This window comes from Jaculus jaculus, chromosome 9 (genome assembly GCF_020740685.1).
Source record: "Jaculus jaculus isolate mJacJac1 chromosome 9, mJacJac1.mat.Y.cur, whole genome shotgun sequence".
Lineage (NCBI taxonomy): Eukaryota > Metazoa > Chordata > Mammalia > Rodentia > Dipodidae > Jaculus > Jaculus jaculus.
This window is the reverse complement of record NC_059110.1, coordinates 35,841,251-35,867,098: the sequence shown is the minus strand read 5'-3', so window position 1 is coordinate 35,867,098 and position 25,848 is coordinate 35,841,251. Positions and strand designations below refer to the sequence as shown.

The 25,848-nt window shown below is 41.1% G+C and overlaps 1 protein-coding gene across 5 annotated transcripts in view; it reads left to right on the top strand.

Moving 5' to 3' along the window:
• The window catches only part of L3mbtl3 (L3MBTL histone methyl-lysine binding protein 3), a 112,989-nt gene that overhangs the window by 9,979 nt on the left and 77,162 nt on the right, over positions 1-25,848 (top strand). For all 5 annotated transcript variants that reach the window (XM_004651214.2, XM_045159124.1, XM_045159120.1 and 2 more), the window contains one exon: positions 18,378-18,496. In XM_004651214.2, the coding sequence (XP_004651271.1) occupies positions 18,395-18,496 (102 nt within the window). In that variant the 5' untranslated portion in view covers positions 18,378-18,394. The remainder of the gene's footprint in view (positions 1-18,377; positions 18,497-25,848) is intronic.

Genomic DNA, 25,848 nt, shown 5'->3' with positions numbered 1-25,848 from the left:
GTTGAAATGCTGGTTTGGTTGTTCTTTGGAATACGTATTATGGTAGGCTAGGCCCAGGTAGACACTACCTTTATGCTGTCTGTAATTCTATGGAATTAAACTAGTTCTTTCTCAAATATTTTAAGTAGGATTGCTTATGCACCAAAATCAGCTGAGTATTTTTCTCCATCTGTTACACTGTTGAGCCCCAAGTGGTGAACTGGGGATTTTGCACCAGCAAGCAGGTCTGGTTGTTAAATGAATAATTTACCCTCTCAGTTTGTGGTCTAATTGGTGAACTTGAGGCCTAACTGTTCAATCTATCGATAAGGTAGTTAGCTACAAATGCTTAACAAGACTGGAAGCATTACTTTTGTGAGAGAAAAATAAGTCTGGTCAAATCTCAATCTTATTATTAGATGTGAAAGAGGAATTGAGTGTAAATTTTTTTTTTTAGTTTTATTTATTTGAGAGGGAGCAGGTAGAGAGAAAGTGAGTGGGAGAGAATTTGCGTACCAGGGCGTTTAGCCACTGTAAATGAACTCCAGGCATATGTGCCGCCTTGTGCAACAGGCTTACATGGGTCCTGGAGAATTGAACCTGGGTCTTTTGGCTTCATAGGCAAGTGCCTTAACTGCTAAGCAGTCTCTCCAGCTCAGAGTGTAAATCTTTTAGTTCTGTATTCTATAAAATTATGAAACAGAATGAGAAGATAGCACTTTTAGCATTTTTCAAAAATTATGAAGTGAAATTAAAAAGAACAAGACACTACTTTTAGTGTTTTCGCTTTAAATTGAAGTTCATGCTTATGTAGCACACGCATAGAAATCTCTGTCAGACAGGTTCCTGTTCTTTTTATGGCCCCTGAGTCTTTCTAATGAGTGTAAAATTTCCATTATTACCATTTGTGTAGTGTGTTGGTGAGGTGACAGCACTTTTGAGGACATGTCTGCCTCACTGTGACATGTCTACGTTCTGTACATTGAACATGAGCTCAGGCGCATTTGATGAGAGCATATTAAGTAGGCCTGTTAATGTCAGTTAACGTGATTTCACTTTCTGTGTATGTTTTTTTTTTTTTTTTTTTCTTGAAAGGCATTTTTCATTTTCTGTTCCTCCTTTAAAGGAAGTAAGTGGGTTAGGCCACAGACTCAAACACTCCATCCTTCTGACAGTAACAAACGGAGAGGCAGGAAGTAGAGATTTTTGTCGTTGCCTTTGGTGACTATGTCTTTGCATACAATCGATCTCCATGGCAGAACATGTGGCCATCAGAGAAACTGTTGCCACGTTGGTTCCAAGAAGATAGTTCTCAGTAAATGTGACCAGTAGGACAGGTGGGAAAATATCCGGAAGATGGAACCTTGCCAATCACTGATTGATATCTAAAGACAGCATGGATTGTCTGCTGCCCAAGGACAGTGGAGAGTGGAAGACTGTTCTAGTCACAGTTTTGTTCTGGATTGTATTAAGGTTTCAGTGCTTACACTGCAATTATCTAGACTTCTACCTGGCTGAAATCTATGAACTTGAGCCCTCAGGGCAAAATTTCACACTTCCCCACAACAGATCTCAAATCCAATATGTGTGCAATTCGAGTTCTTATCAGGCAGGGTGAGGAGAATATCAAAGCTGGTATCTGTCATGCTTGATTTGAAAGGGAAATTTTTCTTTGTAGCAATATGTGTTTGTTGAGAGATGCTTCTAGTGTGAGTTTAGATTTTTCTCTTCTCCTTATTGAATAAACCTGTTTAAGAGGTTTGAATCTAACTTCTTTTGATGTGTTCTTCCCTGACGCTTAATAAGGAGAGTGTCTTGCAGCAGTAATGCCACTGTTCTTCAGACAGGGAAATAAGTGTTAGCTCACTTGTTAGTTGTGAATTTCCCCCAGAGAATCAGTAGGAGATGGATGGACGGGTGGATTTCTGGACTCCTTACTCCTCCTTTCCACCGGTCTGTTGTGTCCCCTTCTCTTTTAGATTTGTCTTTTTTTGGGGGGGGGGGTTGGATATAAGCTAGGTAGACACTATATCACTGAGTCACATCCCATTACTTCCCTCTTTGATTCATTCATTGGATGAACTTTATTGGTACCCACTATGAGTTTTCATAAGGAACTGGATTGAAGAGCTGAATGATCAAGGTCTCTTTCAAAGCCCCCGTCCGTGGTTGATTGTGACACTATGCACGTAATAAGATCAGGATGTGCTCCATGCCTTCCTCTTTGCTCCTGGCATCTATCTCCCTGTGCACATATGCACACGTCCCAAGGCTCATGTCAAGAAAAACTCTTGCTGTAGTCACACAAGCCCTCAGACAAGTCGGGGGAGGACCTATAGCTATCATCTGGCCTCTTACTGCTGTTGAAAGTGTCTGTCTGTCTGTCTCTCTTCCTTCTGCCTCTCTCGGAAGCAGGCCTTGGAAGCAGCGTTGGTCTGTGAGGAACCTTATGTGCTTCCTCACACCAGCGTCACAGAAAGGTGTCAGTGGCCTAGCTTGGGGCGGTGGTTGTTTGCTTATTATTACTATGTTTGGTTGTTAAAATATTACTTTCTTTAGAAGAAGTTGGCATAGCCTTATATATGGGAGACCCTCCAGTTTTCTAAATCCACTTTGAATGAAAGCTACCTGCTCATGAACTCTTGTTCTTTCCTGTCACACCCTCCCCACCCCTGGCATCCTAGGTGTGGCTGTCATTCCCTGCCCTGCACTATGGAGACACCCAGCATCCTGCAGCTGGGAGGCTGGGAGACTGGGGCTGAGCTTCACTGTGCAGGATATTCCAACTTGCAGAATTTAAAAAAGTTCTCGAACCCCCGCCCCTCCCCCCAAAAAAAAGGTCCTCATGTCCTTGGGATGTCAATATTCCTATCTGTTCTACGGTTGAAGCAGCTAAGGCTGGAGGTTGGCGCCCTGCCTTGTGAGGTCTCACTTGAAGCGGAGTAAACTCTGCTGTGGAATGCCTGACACTCATGGTACTATATTCTATTTCCGTAGTGGGGGTTCTGTAACAATACTCACAAGGCTGAATGACTGTGGGAAACTTTGGGGCAGTGCCCCACAGGTGGATGCACTACTACCTGTGTGAGCTGTACCTCTTGCAAAGTCTGCTGGGAATTTAACATCTTTCCCACAGAATCTTTCTTCATGAGGCATGAGTAAATAGTTTCGTTCTTTTTAAAAATATTTTTTATTTATTTGAGAGATACACAGAAATAGGCAGGAGGGGAGATAGATAGATAGATAGATAAATAGATAGATAAATAGATAGATAGATAGATAAGGGAGGGAGGGAGAATGGGCATGCCAGGGCCTCCAGCCACTGCAAATGAACTCCAGACGTGTGCACTCCCTTGCGCATCTGGCTTATGTGGGTCCTGAGGAATTGAACCTGGGTCCTATGGCTTTGCAGGCAAGTGCCTTAATTATTAAGCCATCTCTCCAGCCCAGTAGTTTCTTAAGATTGTCTTTGGGAAGCAGACTTTGACAGAACATTTTCCTGGCCATTGGCCTACTTTGTGTAAATGGAGATAGCAGTGTGGTTGGGGCAGGAACACTTATGGGTGAGCCTGGAGGGTTGCCTTCAGTGACCGCCCTCCACGTGCAGGGCTGCCTTGTGAAGAGACCTGCCATATTCTGGGGCCATGTAGACAAGAAGAATTATTAACAACCCAAGATCTGCATTTACTTATTTATTTTTTTCTAGTGCTGAAGTGCAGTTTAATCATGGGGAGAATAGCATCAAGAGCAGCAGTTTTACTAAGTTAGTGTAAAAGAAGCTATCCAGGCATGGTTCTTTATAGACAGTTGCAGTAAATCCCCAAACCCCAGCAGCAATTGGATTTTTTTTTTTTTTAAACTAATATAAATGCTGCCTGGTGTGGTCTGCAGGGTCAGGTTGGCCCTGCATCATGGGTACAGCCAGGAGTGCTGGGGACTGAGAGTGGTAGGCTACAGTGTCTTCTGGGGTCCTTGCTCCTTGGGGACCAGCCGTTTCCATGCCACGCCCTGCAGTAGGATGGAGCAGGGCCTGGCCGAGGGGCTCCAGCCAGCAGCCTGTGTGCGTTGACACAGAATGATGTGGTGCTTCCCCAGAAGTCGACCCAAGTGGCTTCTGCCACCTTCAGTGTGAAATGAGCCCACTAAGATCTGCTTTAATAGTGATCTTGACATCTCGTCTTCTGTTGGTTGTTTTTGAGGTGGGGTCTCATTCTAGCTCAGAATGACATGGAACTCACACTGTAGCCCAGGCTGGCCTGAGACTCACAGTGATCCTCCTACTTCTGCTTTCCTGCTCTCTGCTGGATTAAAGGCATGTGTCACCATTCCCTGCTGATTTTGACATTTTATGATGTAAATTTGAACACTGGGTGGGAGTGGTTCACTACAATAGATTAGATGCTGTTGATATAAACTGGGTGGGGTTGGAGAGCCATTGTTTAGTGTTTTTTTGTTTGTTTGTTTAGTTTCTTTCCAGGTAGGTCTCTAGTCCAAGATGACCTGGGGCTCACTATGTAGCCCCAGGCTGGCCTAGAATTCACAATGATCCTCCAACCTCTGCTTCCCAAGAGCTGGGATTAAAGGCAAGAATCTCATACTGTACTCCAGGCTGTTTTGGAACTCAGTATGTAAATCAGGTTGGCCTCAAACTCAAGGAAGTCCTCTGGTTTCAGCCTCCCAAGTGCTGGGATTACAGGCATGAGCCACCACCATGCCTGGCTCACTGGCAAGTTTCTTTTTAAGGTCACTGAGTAGGATTTTCTTATTCTTCATGTTGTACATGGTGGGGAAACTGAGACTTTAAGAGATTGGTTTGTCCCCAGTCATAGAGTAAGTGATTGTCAAATTTTGGCAAGTGAAATCAAGATGTAGAAAAGAGAATAGTTTAAGGGGAGGGATAAAAACAACCTGTCAGTTTGTGGAAGAAGCCAAGGAGCCATTTGATTTTGTGCCTTTGAAAAGACAAGGACCTCTTGGGAGAGGATGGCTCACAGCACTTTCACGTGGCACATGGATAAGGCCATCTGCAGTGGACAGAATCATTGAGCTGGTATTACTAAAGAATGATGATTTCTATCAGGCAAGGGAAAATCCGTCTTCAGTTAATGGTCTCAATGAATACATCATTGCAACAGAGTACTGGATTCCCACTGCGGAGGTGGCTTTTCTCTTGACTATGTTTTTCTTCTATCCAGTTGTCTTTTTTGTTTGCTTCATAATAATGACTTAGATTTGGCATTCTTGACATACTTTGCATATAAGGGATGAAACTCTCTTAACCAAACCTGGAAGGGTAAGCCCGTCAACACCAGGGCTTCTTACCTCAGGCCTGCTTTGTGAATCACAGAACTTCAACCTGGCTCTTAGAACTTTAATCTGATTCCGCTTTTGAGGTAATAGCTGCTCAAGTTTATAATCACTTTGGTCTCATAATCACAGCATGTCTGTATCTTAATTTTGAAATTGCACCTGTTATGTCCAAAGCTATAAAAAGCAACTCCAAAGCAAGCAAGTATAAAAACTGATTGAAGCTGTTTAGCAGATTTGTTTGTTTGTTTGTTTCTTTCCCCTGCTGGGAATTGAACCCAGGGCCTCTAGTGCTGTAGGCAAGCACATCCCCACTGAACTATACCCCGTCCTCTTATTTATCTGATCTTAATGAACATGGACTTGCATATCTTCTAAGATAGGTTTTGGAGAACAAAGGTTTGGCTCTTCCTTAGTAGCCTTTCTTTTATCTCCTTATCTGCTGGCCAAGACTTTAGGTTGACCACAGGACCCACTCCCACTTCATGCTGGGAATCCTGGGTAGGACTGCTTGTCTTCATTGGACTGTTATCTTTTCTGCCTCTCCTCTCTTCCATTGGAGGTTGCTTTGGAGGTCAGCACCAGAGGAGCCCCCTTCCTCCCACCTCTCACTCAGAAGCACTTTTATTTGTTCCTGGCAGAAAATAGCAGAGTGGCTGGAAAGAAGGAATAGGAAGGACACAAAACCTCTGCTTACCTTCACTCAGAATGACATACACTAGATTCTGGCCTCTGTGTGGGATATGTCCCATGACAATTGCAATTCTCAACTTGAAAAAAAAAATCACTGTGAGGATTGAAACAATGAAATGATCTCTAGACCTTTAACTACTCAACTCACTTGTTGAGTGATTCTTATGGCTTCTGGAGCACTTATTGAAATAAATTTACACATCTTTTCTACTTATTTCCTTTTGGAACATTTGGTAGTTTTCTTCACACAATGTGTCTGAGTCATCATTGCATCTGACATTTTGGGCTTTAATTTATCCGAAACTTCTCTTTTGTGGCTGTAGCCTGTTGCTTTCGTAAACATTTCCATAGTCCCCTTGTTCTGTCATCAACACTAGACTCAACAAGCAGTTAATTTTGTTTGTTTCATTTCTTAAAAAGAAGCAGAATTTCTGTCACTTTATTTGTGGTGCTCTGAACAGTAAGACTCCACACTGTGACTAAGTGTGTCCCTGGCCCTTGGCCAGGCCTGGCGATGTGCCCTTGCCCCTCAGCTCTGTGGCATGTGTGATTGAGAATTGTGTCTCTGCAAAAGGACGAGTTATTAAATGTCAGGAGAACTTCAGGTATCATCAGGAATGGTAGAAACCTCAAGTACTCAGTCTGGAAATGCATACCTTCGTTTCAAGGATGAACCCTACGCTTCCTCCCCTCTTCCATCTGTTGCACTGATGTATGTGCCTGTGTACTTAATATGTGCTGGTAAGTTACCCAAGAGTTCTGTTGGCTTGCTTTCCCGTAGTGACTTCTAGACGATAGTTTCTGTGGTTGGCATCTGTTGCAGATATTTTCACAGGAAGGCATGCATCTTATCATATACTCCCCCCCTCCCCCCCCCCCCCCCCCCCCGAGGTAGGGTCTCACTGTAGCCCATGCTGACCTGGAATTCACTATGGAGTCTCAGGGTGGCCTTGAACTCACGGCAGTCCTCTTATCTCTGCCTCCCGAGTACTGGGATTAAAGGCATGCACCCCCATGCCCAGTTTTCATATACTTTTAAATATATATGAAACAAGAATCAGAAACTCATACTTTTTTTTTTTTTTTTTTTGGTTTTTATAGGTAGGGTTTTGCTCCTAAGCTGGAATTTGTCTCAGGCAGGCTTTGAACTCACAGCAATCCTCCTGCCTTACTTAGCCTCCCAAGTGCTGGGACTAAGGGCATGTGCACCATGCCTGGAAAAACTTATATTTCATATTTTTAAAAAAATGTACATTTAATTTGCTGGGTGAATTAGTGGGTAAGAACATTTGCCACAAGCATGAGGTCCTGAAAGAGCCTACGACTTGCCTGAGTTTGATTTCTAAACACCGAAGTAAACAGTTGGGCATGGTCAGATATACCTGTAACCTTAGTCTTGTGGGGAGTAGAGACCAGAGAATCTCTGGATATCATGAAATCCATAGCCCTGTTTAGAGAGATTCCACGTCCAGTTTCAACACATCGACCAGCAATAGAGGAAGGGCAGCTGACTTCTGCCATGAGTCTTGGGAGCTCATCTCTGCATACACATGCACACACCACACACACGTGGTACACAGATACCTGCATATAATTTCAGCATTCAACAGATGCCCAGGTGTATATAAAGAGAAGACTCCTGCCATAGCTAAATTTGTATACAATTACCTTTTCTCTCTGTTTAACAATTTTTTTTAATGTTTTTTTAAATTTTGTTTATTTTTACTTATTTATTTGTGACTGACAGACAGAGGGGGAAAGAGGCAGAGGGAAAGAGAGTGAGTGAGAGAGAGAGAGAGAGAGAGAGAGAGAGAGGGAGGGAGGGAGGGAGGGAGGGAGGGAGGGGGGAGGATGGGTGCACCAGGGCCTCCAGCCAGTGTAAACGAACTCCAGACACGTGTGCCCCCTTGTGCATCTGGCTAATGTGGGTCCTGGAGAGTTGAACTGGGATCCTTTGGTTTTGCAGGCAAGTGCTTTAACCGCTAAGCCATCTCTTCAGCCCCACAAATATTTTTTACTATTAATTTGCAAGAAGAGAGGAAGAGAGAGAGATGGGTGGGTCAGGGCTTCTTGACACTGCAAACTTCAGACACATATGCCAATTTGTGCATTTGGCTTTATGTGGGTACTGGGGAACCAAATTCATTGCTTCCAGTGATTTTGATACCCCAAATCATTGTGTAGGCCATCAGATTTTGCAAGTAAGCACTTTAATTGTTGAGCCATCTCTCCAACCCTCTCTCTTTCTTTAATCCAAGACTTACTGTAATGGAAGAGAGGGAGAAGAGGGCCAGGGAGAAAGTGAGGGAGAGAGAAAAAGAGGAAGGAGAGGAAAGGAGAAGAGCGAGAGAAAGGGGGTCCATGCAGTAGAGACATTTTCTCTTCTTGGCCACAACCAGTTATCAGTTTCTAAGCAATCTTTCCAAAGGTAGTCTGTTCACACAAAAAGCAATACACAAATTCATATTCCTAGTATAGCATGTAGGTTCTGTATGTGGCCCAAAGCCAGTAGTATTAACAGTATCTTGGAGTTGCTTTATTCTTTGGAGACATGGCCACTGGCAGTTGCATGCTGAGCAACAGTCCCTTCCTTGGTTATTGTCATGGGCATTCAGGGTACATTATTTTTGGTCCTGGGGCTGGAAAGATGGCTTAGCAATTGAAGGTGCTTGCTTCGATCGAGACACACAGTGATGCAAGTGCACAATGTTGCATATGCGCACAAGGGGTTGTGCCTGGTTTTGAGAGTTCAGTTGCAGTGGCTGAGGGCCCTGGTGTGCCAATTCTCTCCCTCCGTCTCTGTCTCCTCTCAAAAAAAAAAAAAAAAAAGTTCAGTCTGTTGGGCTTGTCTCAAAAAAAAGTTGTACTTAATGTATATTGTGGACATCTGAACCCCTAAGCTGCCCCATCTAATGTGACTAGTGACTGGAGAGCATGAAAAAGCTGAGAGATTAGGGTGAAGGTGCAAGATGGCTCCCTTTAAGGTTATCATGTAGGAAATCTTAGCACCATTTAACAAGAGATTTGTGATGGGATTTTCTGAAGCATGAGAAATACTGTTTGTGACTTATTGTGACTCCTTTGCCTACCTGCTTCTTTGTTTGGTAGACTGTGGATGTAGCTTAGCTTACATAGAATGAAATGGTTCCAGGTGGTATTACAGAAGAAGGAAAGGCAGAACATTTGTGAGCACTGGAAAGGCTAGTTAAGTCTTAGGAACAGGCAGTGAAAGAACTCTGAGGTTTGGGAGCAGCTGTACAACATGGCAGGTTGAAACAAAGGGGGAAGCCGGAGAGTGGCATAGAATAAGCAGCTTTATATTTTGTTCAACTATATGGTGATTAACAGTTTGTTAAATAGTACTGGTTGCAGGCTCTTCTACTTAACTTGTATGTGGTGGGAAAACATTTAATCTGTTTTACCCTATCAGACTTTGTGAAACAAAGAAAGTATCCTATGGCTTCCAAATTAGATAATGGGAAAATAAATGCTTCTGTGCTATAACATTTTATACAAAATATCCACAAACTAACAAATGGAAACAATATTTACACACTTTAGATACGTGCTTACAAGCTGAATATGTAATATAACATTGTTAATGCTTCAGACAGCAAAGGCACATTCTGGTATTTCCTAAAGCATGGCATGAACATTGACTGCAGGTTTTGTACAATACTAGCCTTTAGATTTCTGTTTGTAGACATGGGCAGGTTTCTACTCTTGTTAGTTTTATACACACATGGCTTTTAGGTGGGGAAAGACTGAAGAATCTGATTTTACCCAGTTTATCCAGCAAGGGGCAAAGTATTCTCAGAAAAAAAAGTTGCTCCTGAATAGAGAATTAGTATCATACCTGATCTGTATCTATTCATTAAGTGAGGGCTGTATCCATTCAGTAGGGAGGGGTCAGATCTGTATCCATTCAGTGAGGGAGGGCTCAAATCTGTATCCATTCAGTGAAGGAGGGGTCAGATCTGCATCCATTCAGTGAGGGAGGGCTGAGATCTGTATCTATTCAGTGAGGGAGGGCTGAGATCTGGATCCATTCAGTGAGGGAGGGCTGAGATCTGGATCCATTCAGTGAGGGATGGGTCATAGATTATTATACATTCAGTGAAGTAGTGCTGTGGAGAATTGTATGCAAGCCTTAATTCATTTATATTTTCATAATTTCCTTTTGATTTTAGAGAGAGAGAGAGGAGAGAGAGAGAATTGGTACGGCAGGGCCTCAGCCACTAAAATCAAACTCCAGACACTTGTGCCACCTAGTGGGCATTTGTGACCTTGTGCTTGCCTCACTTTTGTGCATCTGGCTAATGTGGAATCTGGAGAGTCAAACATGCATTCTCAGGTTTCAACGGCAAGTGCTTTAACAGCTAAGCCATCTCTCCAGCCCTATTTTCATAATTTCTTATATTCATTCTTCCTCAGACCTTAATATCATAGTTCTTGCTTTGAGAGTTAAGCCTTACTAATAGTAAAATCTGATTCTTCTAGTCCAGAGTACTTACAATTTTTTTTTTGAGAAGCTGAAAACAGCAAAATAATTTTTTTTTAATTTTTATTAACATTTTCCATGATTATAAAATATATCCCATGGTAATTCCCTCCCTCCCCACCCCCACACTTTCCCATTTGAAATTCCATTCTCCATCAGATTACCTCCCCATTACAATCATTGTAATTACATATATACAATATCAACCTATTAAGTATCCTCCTCCCTTCCTTTCTCCACCATTTATGTCTCCTTTTCAACTTACTGGCCTCTGCTACTAAGTATTTTCATTCTCACGCAGAAGCCCAGTCATCTGTAGCTAGGATCCACATATGAGAGAGAACATGTGGCGCTTGGCTTTCTGGGCCTGGGTTACCTCACTTAGTATAATACTTTCCAGGTCCATCCATTTTTCTGCAGATTTCATAACTTCATTTGTCTTTACTGCTGAGTAGAACTCCATTGTATAAATGTACCACATCTTCATTATCCACTCATCTGTTGAGGGACATCTAGGCTGGTTCCATTTCCCAGCTATTATAAATTGAGCAGCAATAAACATGGTTGAGCATGTACTTCTAAGGAAATGAGATGAGTCCTTTGGATATATGCCTAGGAGCGCTATAGCTGGGTCATATGGTAGATCAATCTCTAGCTGTTTTAGGAACCTCCACACTATTTTCCACAATGGCTGGACCAGATTGCATTCCCACCAGCAGTGCAGAAGGGTTCCTTTTTTTCCACATCCCCGCAAACATTTATGATCATTTGTTTTCATGATGGTGGCCAATCTGACAGGAGTGAGATGGAATCTCAATGTAGTTTTAATCTGCATTTCCCTGATGACTAGTGACGTAGAACATTTTTTTAGATGCTTATATGCCATTTGTATTTCTTCCTTTGAGAACTCTCTATTTAGCTCCATAGCCCATTTTTTGATTGGCTTGTTTGACTCCTTATTATTTAACTTTTTGAGTTCTTTGTATATCCTAGATATTAATCCTCTATCAGATATACAGCTGGCGAAAATTTTTTCCCATTCTGTAGGTAGCCTCTTTGCTTTTTTCACTGTGTCCTTTGCGGTGCAAAATCTTTGTAATTTCATTAGGTCCCAGTGGTTAATCTGTGGTTTTATTGCCTGAGCAATTGGGGTTGTATTCAGAAAGTCTTTGCCAAGACCAATATGTTGAAGGGTTTCCCCTACTTTTTCCTCTAGCAGTTTCAAAGTTTCCGGTCTGATGTTAAGGTCTTTAATCCATTTGGACTTAATTCTTGTGCATGGCGAGAGAGAAGAATCTATTTTCATCCTTCTGCAGATATTTATCCAGTTTTCAAAACACCATTTGCTGAAGAGGCTGTCTCTTCTCCAATTAGTATTTTTGGCATTTTTATCGAATATCAGGTGGCTATAGCTACTTGGGCTTACATCTGGGTCCTCTATTCTGTTCCACTGATCTACATGTCTGTTTTTGTGCCAGTACCATGCTGTTTTTGTTACTATGGCTCTGTAGTATAGGTTAAAATCAGGTATGGTGATACCACCAGCCTCTTTTTTGTTGCTCAGTATTATTTTAGATATTCGAGGTTTTTTGTGATTCCAAATGAATTTTTGGATTGTTTTTTCAAAATGGTTGACAGTTGTTATCTTTCAGAACTTGGAATATATCACGCCAAGCCCTTCTGGCTTTAAAGGTTTGTGTTGAATAACCTGCTGTAATCCTGATGGGCTTGCTTTTGTAGGTAACTTGATTTTTTTCTCTAACTGCTTTCAATATTTTTTCTTTGGTGTGTGTGTTTGGAAGTTTGATTATAATATGGCGAAGAGAGGTTCTTTCCAGGTTTTGTCTGGCTGGGGTTCTAAGGCTTCTTGTATATGCATTGGTACCTCTTTCCCAATTTGGGGGAAATTTTCTTCTATGATTTTGTTGAAGATGCCTACTATGGCTTTGGAGTGGAGTTCTTCTCCTTCTACTATGCCCTGAATTCTTATATTTGATCTTTTCATAGTGTCCCAAATATCTTGAAATTCCCACTCATACTTTTCTATAAGTTTGTCTTTCTCTTTGTTGGCCTGTATTAGATCTGCCACCTGGTCTTCTAGCTTAGATATTCTGTCCTCTCCTTCATCCATTCTACTGGTGAGATTTTCTATAGAGTTTTTTATTTCATTAACTGTGTTCTTCATTGCTAGTAATTCTGACTGGTTTTTCTTTATTATTTCTATTTCCTTATTTATGTCTTGTATTGCCTTCTTTATTTCATTAAATTGGTGTCCTGCCTCTTCTTTGATTCCTTTGATTTCCTCTTTCATTGTTTTCATGTGTTCTTTGACCTCTTTGAACATATTTATAATTATTCTTTTGAACTCTTTCTCAGGCATTTCCTCTAACTCTTTCTCACTGGAGGACATTTCTGATGCATTAATACTTTTAGGTGGATTTATATCGTCTTGCTTTTTAGTGTTTCTTGTGTTATAATGTATATATTTTTGCATCTTGGATTAAGTTAATGCTTGGATTTTCTAGCTAGCTGTGTATTCTTAGCTGTATCAATTGATTTGATGTAATATATTTTCAGGGTAGGACCTTAAGGTATTAGGTGTGGCTCTTAAGACTCTCAGAGTATCTACAAAGATGTTCTTAGGGGTTGAGTTTCCCTGCTATAGGAGTATTCAAGCAGGCTGAGTGGAATAAAATACAGGTAGAGTCTAAAATTTAACTAAACACTGTACACATTCAATCAAAAACAGCCCCGAGTATGTATGCAAGAGTAGTTATTATAATGACCAGATCCTCTATCAACAAAGAGGTTTAGATTTCTGGTCTGTTGAGGGATCCCAGTCAGCTTGTGACCAAGTGAGACCCTTCCCTGGTGCAATCCCAGTTACCTTGGGTGATTTTGGTTTCAGTCAAGTTGCTGCCTGGGTCGTCGGGCTGCTGTTCTGATTTCTGGAGCTGGGCACTTGCTTTTCCTACGGGGCAAACCAAGCCGCTGCTGCTGCCTCTGCTGCTGCCGTAGCTGCCACCGCCGGAGCCACCACCGCTGCTGAAGCTGCCGCTGCCTTGTCCACTGCCGCTGCTCCCGCTGAAGCCGCTGCTGCGGGATCTGCCCCCGCTGCCGCTCCTGGGTCCGCTGCTGCTGGGGCCGCTGGTACCAGTGCTGGAGCCGTTGATGTTGCTCCCGAACTCTGCTCCTGCTTGGGTCCCGCTGTCAGCCCAAGTTGGTGTGGCCAGGTCCGGGGTCGCTGCTCTGTTCGCTGGAGCTGGGCTCAGGCGGTGGGGGAGGGGAGGGAGCCGCGGCTGCTCTGGTTGTCTCGCTGCTCCACGTGTTCTTCTACCTCGCGGTCTGCTCCCCCGCTGCTCGCTGCCGCTCTCCCCTCACGTTTCCCGAGTTGCGGAGAGCGCGGCGTGAGGGGAAAATCCCGCACCTGGCTTTTCCTGCGGCTCAAGCCGAGTCTGGCGGCTTTCTGCTGCACCGTGGCCGCAGCGGTTGGCCGAGCTGCCGGAGCTGATTTTCCCACCTGTGCAGGCTCTGGATGCTCTATAACTCTTCTACTTCTCCGCTGCCGCCTCAATTTCCTATACACCTCAATTTTTAGTAAAAGTGTGTATTTTGCTGAGTTTTTTTGGTCTTTTTCCCCCCTAGGCTGCTTTGGCGTGGTACCTACGCCGCCATCTTAACCGGAAGTCAGCAAGATAATTTCACAATTTTTTTTTTATGCAGTGTTTTGCTCTAGCCCATGTTGACCTAGAATTCACCATATGGTCTCATTGTGGCCTTGAACTCATTCATGGTGAATGCCTAGTAGTTGATATTTTTCCTAATAAAATAGAAAAGTTTTTCATCTTCTTGTACTAAAATCCATTGATTTGTATGACAATGAGAACTTAGCTCTTCTCCATGCTCAGTTCAATAGCATCATATCATACCTTGGTGTTTCAGTTACTTTCTCACTGCTGTGGCAAAAACTCAGCCCGAAGCAGTTTATGGAAGGAAAGCGTTTGTTTTCCAGTTACAGTTTTGAGGGGAAGTTGCAGACAGCTGGTGTTGCACCTTCACATTGGCATGTAGGAAGTAAAGAAAGCAAACTGTCAAGGGGTGTTGGACTGCCAAATCTCAAGGCCTGTCTCAGTGACATCCTTCCTCTAGCAAGATTCTACCTCCTAAAGGTTCCTTCCAACATATCACCAAGTGGGGATTTAAGTCTTTACATACACTAGTCTGCAGGGGGCGTCTTACATTCAAATCATGCTTGTTCATTTGTAAACTATTGCTCCAATAAATTATGTGGATCTTCCACATGATGACGTATTTCATTTTGAAACATTTCAGATTTCATCCTTATTTTATCACACTCCCTCCATCTCCTTAGTAAAGTCCTAGCCCTTAGGAAGTTGTCAAGTTCATGGTAGTAGATAGAAGTTTTCCAGTATCAAACACAAATTATATCAGTAAAAATTACAGTCAGTGTATTGTTATATGTGGCAAACTCAATTTGTTTTTTCCAAAATAGTTAGAAAATATCAAGACCTCAGTAAACATTAAAAAAAGGAAGCATTAAACAATAATTGTATCCTATGTAAAAAAAAAATAAATAAAAGCCTGGTGGCGTACACCTTTAATCCCAGGCATGCAGGAGGCAGAGGCAGGAGGATCACTTTGAGTTCAAGGCCAGTCTGGGACTACAGTGTAAGATCCAGGTCAGTGGGAGACCCTACCTCAAAAAACTAACCAATCAACCAATCAACCAACCAACCAACCAAACAAACAAAAACAATTTTCTTGGCTTGCATCTTATAACTCACAAGTACTTACTTCTTCTTCCAAAAAAAAGAGTTGATTCCCTTGACTCCATAAATGTTATTATTTATGTGTTTTGAATATCATTGGGAATGTGTACACTTTAACCTATTCACTGCATCTGTCAGCATACTATTTTGCTTTGCTTGGTCCAGTAGGAGCTTCGAGTTGATAGTTGATTCCTGAGTTCTTTGGATATGACTTCTGCAGTCTCTTGATTCTTTGCTTTCTTGCTTATCAAGGTGTTCCAGGCTGTCTAGGACATTTCCTTGCCACTGGACAGAAATCAGTTCCTTCTGTGGGGAAGCTTGAGAGGAATGATATAGTTAGACATCAAAATCTGAGTACCAAATTACTCTATATCCGGATTGCCTTGGCATCTAGACTTTCCTTAGTGGACAAAACCAGAAAACATGAACATTATTAAGATGAAATATACTGTGCATTTATACTGACATTCCCCACTTGAAGTTGGGATTGATTCATCTTTTGTCAGCAGTCTGTGATACCCACATGATTATTAACTAGTCTTAATTCAGACTTATGTATTGCAGTATCAAAATAGTATCAGTACTATCGTCAGTGATGTGATTCTAAAAAAAATTTCATAATTAAAAGAAAATGAAAACATCATCACAGTTTAGCAAGCAGGCAAAAACCTTATCTTAACTGACCCTTATTGATGCTTGATGTATATTTTAAGACCTGTGTTCCAGTTTCTGACAAGAATTATCAGTTATTTCAATGGAATTGAATAAACATTTTCTTTTTGAAAAAATTGCACTGTGCATTTGTTGTATTAGGTCAGGTATGTCTAATTTGTATGACAGTCAATAATGGACTCAATTTTCCTGTCTCATCGCTATCAAAATGACATTATTTTTATATATATTCTGTTCAGTACTACTATTATTGTTGGTTCTACTCTCTGAGATTTGTTTTCTGAGCTCTCAGTTTCCTGAGGTCAACAGAAGTCTCTCGAACTCTTTTCCTTTCTTTTTGTGTGCATGTGGTTTGCATGCATTTATGTATGCATGTGGACCACATGTGTATGTGGGTGTGCATGCACATGTGTGTGCGTGTGGAGGCCAGAGATTGAGTTTGGATACCTTCCTCGACTGCTCTCTGTTTTGTGGTGGCAGGGTCTCTCACACTGATCTACTAGAGCTTGCCGCTTCTGTTAGCCTATTCGCCATCTCGTCCTGGGATCTGCTGTCGCCTGTGTGCGGGGATTATAGGCACTGTTGTGCATATATTTATCTGGGTGCTGGAGATCTAAACTCTGATCTCTTCCACTTGCATGACAAGCACTTTATCCACTGAGCCATCTCTCTCCTTCAAATCTTAAATGGAATAATCCAGAACAAACAATTCATGATTTGGATAATACTCTGAATGGCATGATGAGATCTCACCCTGCCTTGTACCGTCTTGCTTGCCCAGAATATGAATCAGAATCACCCTCTTATCCAGCTTGTCTCTGTGCACATACTGCCCACTTCTTAGGCACATGATGGCTGTTTCAGTTATCGAGGGAATGTCCAGGGATCATAGTATTTGGATTGAAATAAACCATATTTCACTTAATATTGGGCCAAAGTACAAGAAGAGTGGTGCTGACAGTTTGCATATACCAAAGGGAAGTCAGTTTCCTTTAAGTGAGAAGTAGACAAGTCTTACCTTAATAGGGAAAGAACAGTCAGGCTCAGTTGCTATGATTGATAGCTGGTCATTGGTGTTAATTTACAAATTACACTTTATCATAGGTTTTTATGTTTTGGAGAAAAAGAAGTCATCAGAGCTGGTGGTGTAGCTCAGTGGTAGATTACTTACCTGGTGCACTTGAGGATCTGGGTTCAGTTTCCACACCACAAACCAAAAGGAAAATGACAGCAGCAGTGCAGTACACCCAGGGTTTGGTAGGCCCCCCATCTTCGGGATTGCACCAGAGGCGTTGGGATATACTACAAGTCCTGTTGTTTTGCTCATGCCTAGTCTCTTTTCAATGTCTTCCAAAAGAAAAACTGGAGAGATCAAGGAATTCTAGCATACTTCATTATGGATTGATTTTTCTTTTCTTTTAAAAATATATTTCTTATTTATTTGAGAGAGAGAGAGAGAGAGAAAGAGAGAAAGAGAAAGACACACACACACACACACACACACACACACACACACACACAATGATTGCCACTGCAAACAAACTCCAAACACAATACGTAACTTTGTGCATCTCACTTTATGTGGGTACTGGGGAAATGAACCCTGGCTGTCAGTTCTTGCAAACAAGCATCTTTGCTGAGTCATCTCTCTAGCCAGATTTCCTTTATTTTATTTTATTTTTTGATTTTTCGAGGCAGGGTCTCACTCTAGCTCAGGCTAACCTCGAATTCACTATGTAGTCTCAGGGTGGCCTTGAACTCACGGAGATCCTCCTACCTCTGCCTCCTGAGTGCTGGGATTAAAGGTGTGTGCCACCATGCCTGGCCCCCAGATTTCCCTTTTGAATGAATGCTCAGTAAATCAATCAATTCCTTTCTTTTTATAGAATAGCCAAAGCTTGCCATAACACTTTTTAACTATTTAATATATTTTTAACAAATATATGTTATATATGTATATTATATATCTTATAAAATGTTTTATTTATTAGAGAATTGGAGAGAGAGAGAGAGAGACTGACTAGGTGCATCAGGGACTGTAGCCACTGCAAATGAACTCTATACACATGCACTACCTTGTGCATCTGGCTTTAAGTGGACATTGGAGAATTGAACCTGGGTCCTTAGGCTTTGCAGGCAAGTGCCTTAAGTACTGAGCCATCTATATAGCCCCTACACTTTTATTTATTTATTTATTTATTTAGTTCTGGGGTTTGAACTCAAAATCTCACACATACTAGGCATGTGTTCCACCACTGAGCTATCCCCAACTGTTAACAATACTTTTGAAGCAGTTGTTTTTACATCTATGGATATGGGATATTATAATCAAGAAAATGTTGTAATTAAAGCAAACTGAGATAATAATGAGAACTAAATTAGAACTGATTTGCATGTGGAATGTTTACTGATATTCCTTCTTTTTCCCCTTCCAGATTAGCAAAAAGAAATCATGACGGAATCTGCTTCTAGCACAAGTGGTCAAGAGTTTGATGTCTTCAGTGTTATGGACTGGAAAGATGGAGTTGGTACCTTACCAGGAAGTGACTTAAAGGTAAACTGTCTTTATCATGCACATGTGTGTGTATTTGCATTCATGTTTCTTTTAAAAGGAGTACATATGTAAAACAGGAATTAAAAGCTCAAGCCTCATGCTCAGGACCTTATACAGCACGTAGGCCCCTACAATCAACTTGTAAGATAATCTAAAGTGCCAGTAGGTGGGCAGAACTTTAACTCAGGTTTGGAGACTGAGGAGTGCTTTTGAGACTGGGCTTAGTTTGCAGAAATTTATTGATAGCTCCAAGGAAGATTGTCTGTCTTGGCTGTATTTTGATGTCCAAAATATGTGGAAATGGCAGACTTGGAAGATAGAGCTTTTTGGATATTTTAGTGTCTGGCTTTGTAACTTGAGTGGATAAACACATTCCCTGGGTCCCGGTGTTCTCATATGGAAACTGGATACAATAATGTGAAAATATTGAATAAATAGGCCTTTAAATTATTTATGCTGTCGTTATAGATTTTTGTGTAATCACTTGTTTAAAAGCAGGTCCATCCTGTGGGCCAGACTGTTCTTGGGCAGATAAGAATTGTCTTCAGGATCTTCCATCTGCTTCTGCCTGTGTGCCGCCCCTCTGCAGGCCCGCCGCCCCTGCCTGAAACGCAGGTTGTGCAAGCGCCTCTCTGCGGGAGACAGCCCCCGCCCACACGGAGTTCTCACTGGCTTTTGCTCTAATCCTCTCTGAGACCTTGAACCTGCCTGTGGCGCTTTGGACTTTGTGTTTGGAGTCAGTCATTGGATGTTTGGACTTCTTGCTGTCTCCCTAAGAGCCTGTCACTTGGCCTGCCTCGTTAAGGCTTTACGTTCTGGGCTGTCTCAAATAGGAAAATTCCTGCCTCTTAACATAGACTTCTTAGAAATTAATCCTTTTGGTGGCAGTTCTACAAAGCTTTGAGCCAAGGCTGCTGCCCACATTTTTCCTCAGTGGTGCACTTTGGACAATCTGTCTATTGTGGGAAACATGCTATAGATTTTAGTTGGGTTAGCTTTAATGAAGTTTAATATGCTAATGTCTGAGTTTAGTATGATTAAAAAATATTTCAGTGAGGGTTAGTGAAATCTGGAGAAATTTTTTAAATGGGTATCATAATATATATTTAGCTCCAGTGTTCTGTAACATACCACAAGGCAACTATAGTCTAAAGCAATGGATGATATATTTTAAAATACTAAAAAAGAAGACTGTAATGCTTCTCAACATAGAAATAATAACTGTTTGAGGTAATGGGAATGCTAATTGCCCTAGTCTGAGGATTACATATACGATGCACACATATCATATGTGCATATGGAATTTACATACTGCATCCTATCAATATGTAATGTATTCTATGTCCATTTATACGTAACAAAAATAAATTAAGTTTTCAGTTTTGGCTTGTTGTGACCTTGAACAGGTCAGAGTCCATTAACCCCCTTGGGTCCAGCTTTCTCAGCAGTGAGGAGATGGTGACCCCGAGGGTCCCGCCTGCGCTGAAGTTCGCACGCGCTCCTCGGGATGGGTGTGATGCAGGAGGAGGGACTGGAGGTTTTGAAGAAGAAAACCTTTCTCAGACTGTAGTGTCAGCCACATAGTAGCCATCTGAATTTTTTCAGATTATTTAAAATCCTTGAATTTCAGGAGTTCCAGCTGTAGAATGAGCTATTTGAACCTTTAAGATTGACAACTGTAAAGGTTATGAGGAGTGTAAGAAGAATGTCTAGAAATTCTTAAGAAGTTGTATACTTTGTAGCTAAGCAAGATATTATGTAAACAGTCTTTTGTTCTTTCACATTCTTGTTCTGGTACATTTTTATCAGTTCTCAATAGCTTTGTTTGAATGTTCGGTGGATGATGAAAATCGTAACTTGTTCACTTAGTTTTGGTCAGTAGAGTGAAGTTTTCAACCTTAAGAAATTTGGGTTTCTTTAAGGTTTTCTGAATGCTAAATCTTGGAAATAAACCTATTACTTTTATTAAGGTAATCAGTAATTAAGTCATTTAGGGTATTGTGACCTGGGTTTCTTGATAGGGCTACTTTTGGGCTCATGAAATTACTGGGGTGATTGCCATGTGCCCCATCTATCTCTTGTATTACAGTCAGATACCTCACTTCAAAAAATAACTTATAGATTCTTTCCACCTTTTTAGTCCCTGTTATCTGAGATTCAGAGAAGATCCCAGTGTTTATATTGCTTAGGATTTCAATTTCACTTTCTCCTTATGCTAAGGTCTTGGTTGCCTACAATTGAAAATTTCATTTTTCTTTTTATAAAATATATTTTATTTATTTGAAAGAGACAAGAGGCAGAGAGAGAGAGAGAGAGAGAGAATGAGAATGAACATGGGCATGCCAGGGCCTCCAGTCACTGCAAACAAACTTCAGATGCTAGAGAGTTGAACTGGGATCCTTTGGCTTTGCAGGCAAACACCTTAGCTGCTAAGCCATCTCTCCAGCCTGAGAAATTCATTTTTCATACAACTAAAATATTAGAACTGTCAATAAATCATAACATCTCCCACATACCAAGCTTTGCCTGTTTTACATCATACCCAGGCACCTGCTCTGTACTGGTGTGTGCACACATAGCCATGTGCACTTCCTGACAATTGTTGCCTAAGACATTCAAGTGAAGTCCATTCAGCTGGTGCGTCCACTCGTGTACAGCTAGGTTCTCATGATGGGGAAAGGTTTTATACTCTTCAGATTTTGCCATTTTGAAAGAATTTTCCTCTTTGGCAGCTTTATGATTGCTGGCCAGTTACACTATGTCACTTTTCTGCTTTGACTACTCAAGTAAGAGCTCTTGTCTTTCATGGCACAGTTCAAGTTCCACAGGAAGAGATATTTGGTAATCTGACTCCATTTTCCTCTGGCCACATCCTCATTTTGCCCCTCAGTGCCTCTTTGTTTTGTACCCATCTCAAACCACTAGTTAAACTTCATTAAACCTTGGGTGTTTTTTAGTGTTCCCTGTTGTTGTAATTTTCTGTCCTTCTCCTACCAGAATAATTTACCCTGTTTACATAAGACAAAGCCCGGGCATCTTAGGTACAGAAGTTAGAAAAATAGGAAACTTATTTTCTGAGGGAACACATTACCTGCATCTTATTTAATTCTTTTATTTTGCCTTCCTCTCTCTTCCTTCTTCCTTCCTCTACTTTATAGATGAGGAAACAGAGGTCCAGAATGTTAGCTCATTTATTCAAGTCAGTTCCTACAGAACTGGGTCCTAAACCAGTCTGCTCTGGTATTAAAATTCATACTCTTCACATGGATACTCCACTGCTTAAAGGCAGAACTTTTCCTATCAACAGAGATACAAGGACAATGTTACATACTTGGGAGAAGTGAAAACTTATTTCAGCTGGAGGGAACAGGAAGCCTTTGATATGATTCATGCCACAGGTGCCTGGAAGGAGTTTTTGTGAAGACTTCTGGGTAGGTATCAAGGGAAGGAGAGTAAGAGAAGGGCTTCTAGAAGGGGAAGAGGTCATAGATAGAGTTCAGGAGACCACTGGCAATCTTGTAAAGGTTCTGGTCATTAACATGGCATTTCTGTCTAAACAAGCTCTATAAACTTTATTACTGCCTACTCTGTACTTAAAATTTTTTTTGTTTATTTTTATTTATTTATTTGACAGCGAGAGAGAATGGGCGTGCCAGGGCCTCCAGCCACTGCAAATGAACTCCACACGCATGTGCCCCCTTGTACATCTGGCTAACATGGGTCCTGGGGAATTGAGCCTTGAACTGGGGTCCTTAGGCTTCACAGGCAAGCGCTTAACTGCTAAGCCATCTCTCCAGCCCCTACTCTGTACTTTTAAATTGCAAATCACTGTTGTGGATGAATGTCTCAGGGATAGACGAAGAAGAGGCCTGTACTAATGATGATGGAAAGGTGTCTGTCAGGCCTTCTGGTGCCTGAGTAGTTTTTCTACCGGAACTTCTAATGGTGTCTGAAATTTCTCCAGATAGAATAACTCCTCTGAGTCAGGAGGCTTTCAGAACCCGTCAGGAAAAGGCAGGCACTCTTCTGAGAGTGATAGCATCTCATCCAGCAAGGGTAATTGTCATTTAGCTGAGACCTGCGGCAGCCCAACAGAAAGCAGCTGCAAGATTCACCACACTCCTCATGCACCGTTCTGCCCTGTCTTGATTTCATGTTTAACACAGCTTGGTTACCAAACATCTTCGCCCTCAAAACACATCTGTAATTGCAACTCAGATTTTGGGATTGAAAGTAATAAAATTAAAATAATAACCTCAGTGGTATCTTCCAATGATCTACTTTTAAAGATAGTATTAACAATAGTAGGCAAGAGAGGCTTGCCCTTACAAGCAAAAAATAAAGAACAGAGTTGAATCAATTAAAAGTAGTTCAGGTCAAGCCAAATAAACAAAACCTTGTCGCTTCATGTATATCTCAGAAATAATTGATTCTTATTAACCTGGATTATGCAAATGCAGAAAAAGTTAACATGCTAGCCATTGTGTTTGCTCAATAAATCCCTTTTATGAAGTTGATAATTTTGATGTTCTTAGTTGGAGACTATAGAGAACTGAACAAATTTCATGTCACTCCAAAGCCTGTCACTAAAACATAACAGATGTTAGAATCTGTATGTTTAATTGGGATGAAAGAAAGGGAAATAAATGTTGCTTTGGAACTTCAGTAATGTCATCAGTATGTAAGCACCTTTTTTTTTCCTAACATATTTCTTGTTAGTGGTATTGTAGAAGACACAGTAAATCCAAACTAAGAATCCACAGGAAAATTTGACTCCTGTGCCTTTTTCTATAGAGTAGGATGTGTTGAAAAACTTGGAGGTTTTGAATTTTTGAGATAGGTAACTTCAGTAAGAGCAGATAGGCTGTCAACTTTCAAAGTTACAGTGTGCCTTTGAGGATATGATCAGTTGAGTCCTATATACACTCCCAAGTATATAGGGTTCATACCATAATTTTACTCCTGTTGTGTGATCAGGCCTTGAAGTCCATCCTCAGAATTCTTCACTATGTTTCCAAATAACATTGTATTTCCATTTTATAATTAGAATGTGAGTCCATTATGGCAATTAATATTAGGAGAAGGAAAAGATGACAGATTATGTGTTGCAGTTGTGGGGATGTTACTTTTTTTTTTGGTTTTACGAGATGTTACCTTTTAACTTGAAGAGTGCTTGAGCCAATCACTGCAAGTGTCATAGTTCTATCTTACATTTTAAGTCAGAACTCCCATTTGAGCTTTGTTTCTCAGCGTTTGAAATGCAGTGTTTTCCAGTTTAGCAACAATTTGAAAACTTCAGCCACAAAGACCCTGTTTGCTTAAAGTACATGTTTGATGCTAGTTCCCACATCTCCTGTTTGTCAAGTAAGCATGCACTAGCATCAACAGCATAGAACAAAAGGAGGTCCAACACCTGGGAGGCAGAGGTAGGAGGATCACCGTGAGTTTGAGGTCACCTTGAGACTACATAGTGAATTCCAGGTCAACCTGAGTTAGAGTGAGACTCTACCTTGAAAAACCAAGGGAAAAAAAAAAAAGAAAGAAAATAAATTATTCATTTTAAGTGAATTACCCAGTTTGCACCTATTTAAAACCATCTGTGTTTACTTTCTATTATACAGTTTAATATCATTAAATTAATTATCATAATAGCTTGTTCTGTCTACTCTTGCCCAGTAGATGGTACTGTCAGCCTTATTTTAAAGTACTTTTTCAGTGTTGGTCATTAAGATTTTTTTTTTTAAGGTTTCTTTTTCAAAAGATAAAGTTCTTTTCCATCTAGTTGAGGTTTTAGCCATTTCCTAGGCTGATATGTTACACAGGTGTGCTACATACATGCTTCCAGTGAATCTGTATCTGGAGTATGTAGTAGCAAGAAAACATTCCCGTATTCCTGAACTATCTCAACTCAGTCTGTCTGTAAAGTATCTGATAATTATATAGTATATAGGAACTTGTTTAGGGTGCTATTTTCACATGACAGAAAGAATAATTATTGTTTTCTTACATAAAATCTGAATGTAATCTGTAAACAAATTACTCTGTGCAGGCTCACTAAATAGATTTTTTTTTGTTTGAGATTTAATATTTCCATACTTAAAGTCATTTCAGTGAAAGATCTAAATGTTTTATTGATTGTGTGCTTTTTGCCTTCTCATTATTGGTTAAAGTTTGTGAATCCCTATTGCCATTCTCTTTTGTGGAAATCAGAAGGAATTCTTTCTTTTAAAAGATAAATTTGGGCTGGAGAGATGGTTTAGTGGTTAAGCGCTTGCCTGTGAAGCCTAAGGACCCAGGTTCAAGGCTCGATTACCCAGGACCCACGTTAGCCAGATGCACAAGGGGGCGCATGCATCTGGAATTCGTCTGCAGCAGCTGGAAGTCTTGGTGCGCCCATTCTCTCTCTCTCTCTGCCTCTTTCTCTGTCTGTCGCTCTCAAATAAATAAATAAAAATAAACCAAAAAAAGATAAATTTATTTATTTACAAGCCAAGACAAAGAGAGGGAGCAAGCACATGTGCATGAGCGAGACAGAGAAAATAAATGGGTGTGCCAGGGCCTCTTGCCACTGCAAACAATCTCCAGACACACACACCACTTTGTGCATCTGGCTTTAGGTAGGTACTGGGGAATTGAGCCCAGTCCGGCCTTCTTTGCAAGCAGAGGCACCTTTAAACACTGAGCCACTTCGAAGCCCTGACTCCTGAATCTCTGAACCTGTAGGAGAGCAGGTCCTTCACCTTCTCTTAGGTAATGGTCATACCGGTTAAGCCTTCAGCATGCACAGCTCTGGCAGGTTATTACAGCAGCCTGCTTTACAATACTTTACAATGTGGAAAGCACCTTAAACAATTTTCTGCGTAGTCTACAGGTATCACATACTTTACAGACAGTTTGAACTGACAAAGTTCAGGAATATGGGAATGTTTTCTCCCTACTTCATACTCCAGATACAAATTCACCAGGGGCATGTATGTAGTACAACTATGTATGTCAGCTTAGGAAGTTGTTTAAAACTCAACAGATGGGCAAGGAATATGAATGCGTAAGCATCAATATGTTAATGTCCCTTTTAACAACAGTAAAATTGGCCTCTAGCTACTGGACTTGTTTTGGCTCTCATCATTGTTGTCTGTCCCTAATTTCCAAGTTGTTTTGGAAAACTAGAGGTAAAACCCATGGAGAATTTTAAAGGTAATGAAAAAGCAGAAGGGAAGCACTGGAGAGGGGACCTTGTGCAGTTAACGCAGTCCCCTCTTGCGATGGAAGGAAAAGGATAGACAGGCTGTTACTGGGTGAAATGAGGTGACCTGAACAAAGAAGTAATAAAAGAAGCATCGATTTTGATTATT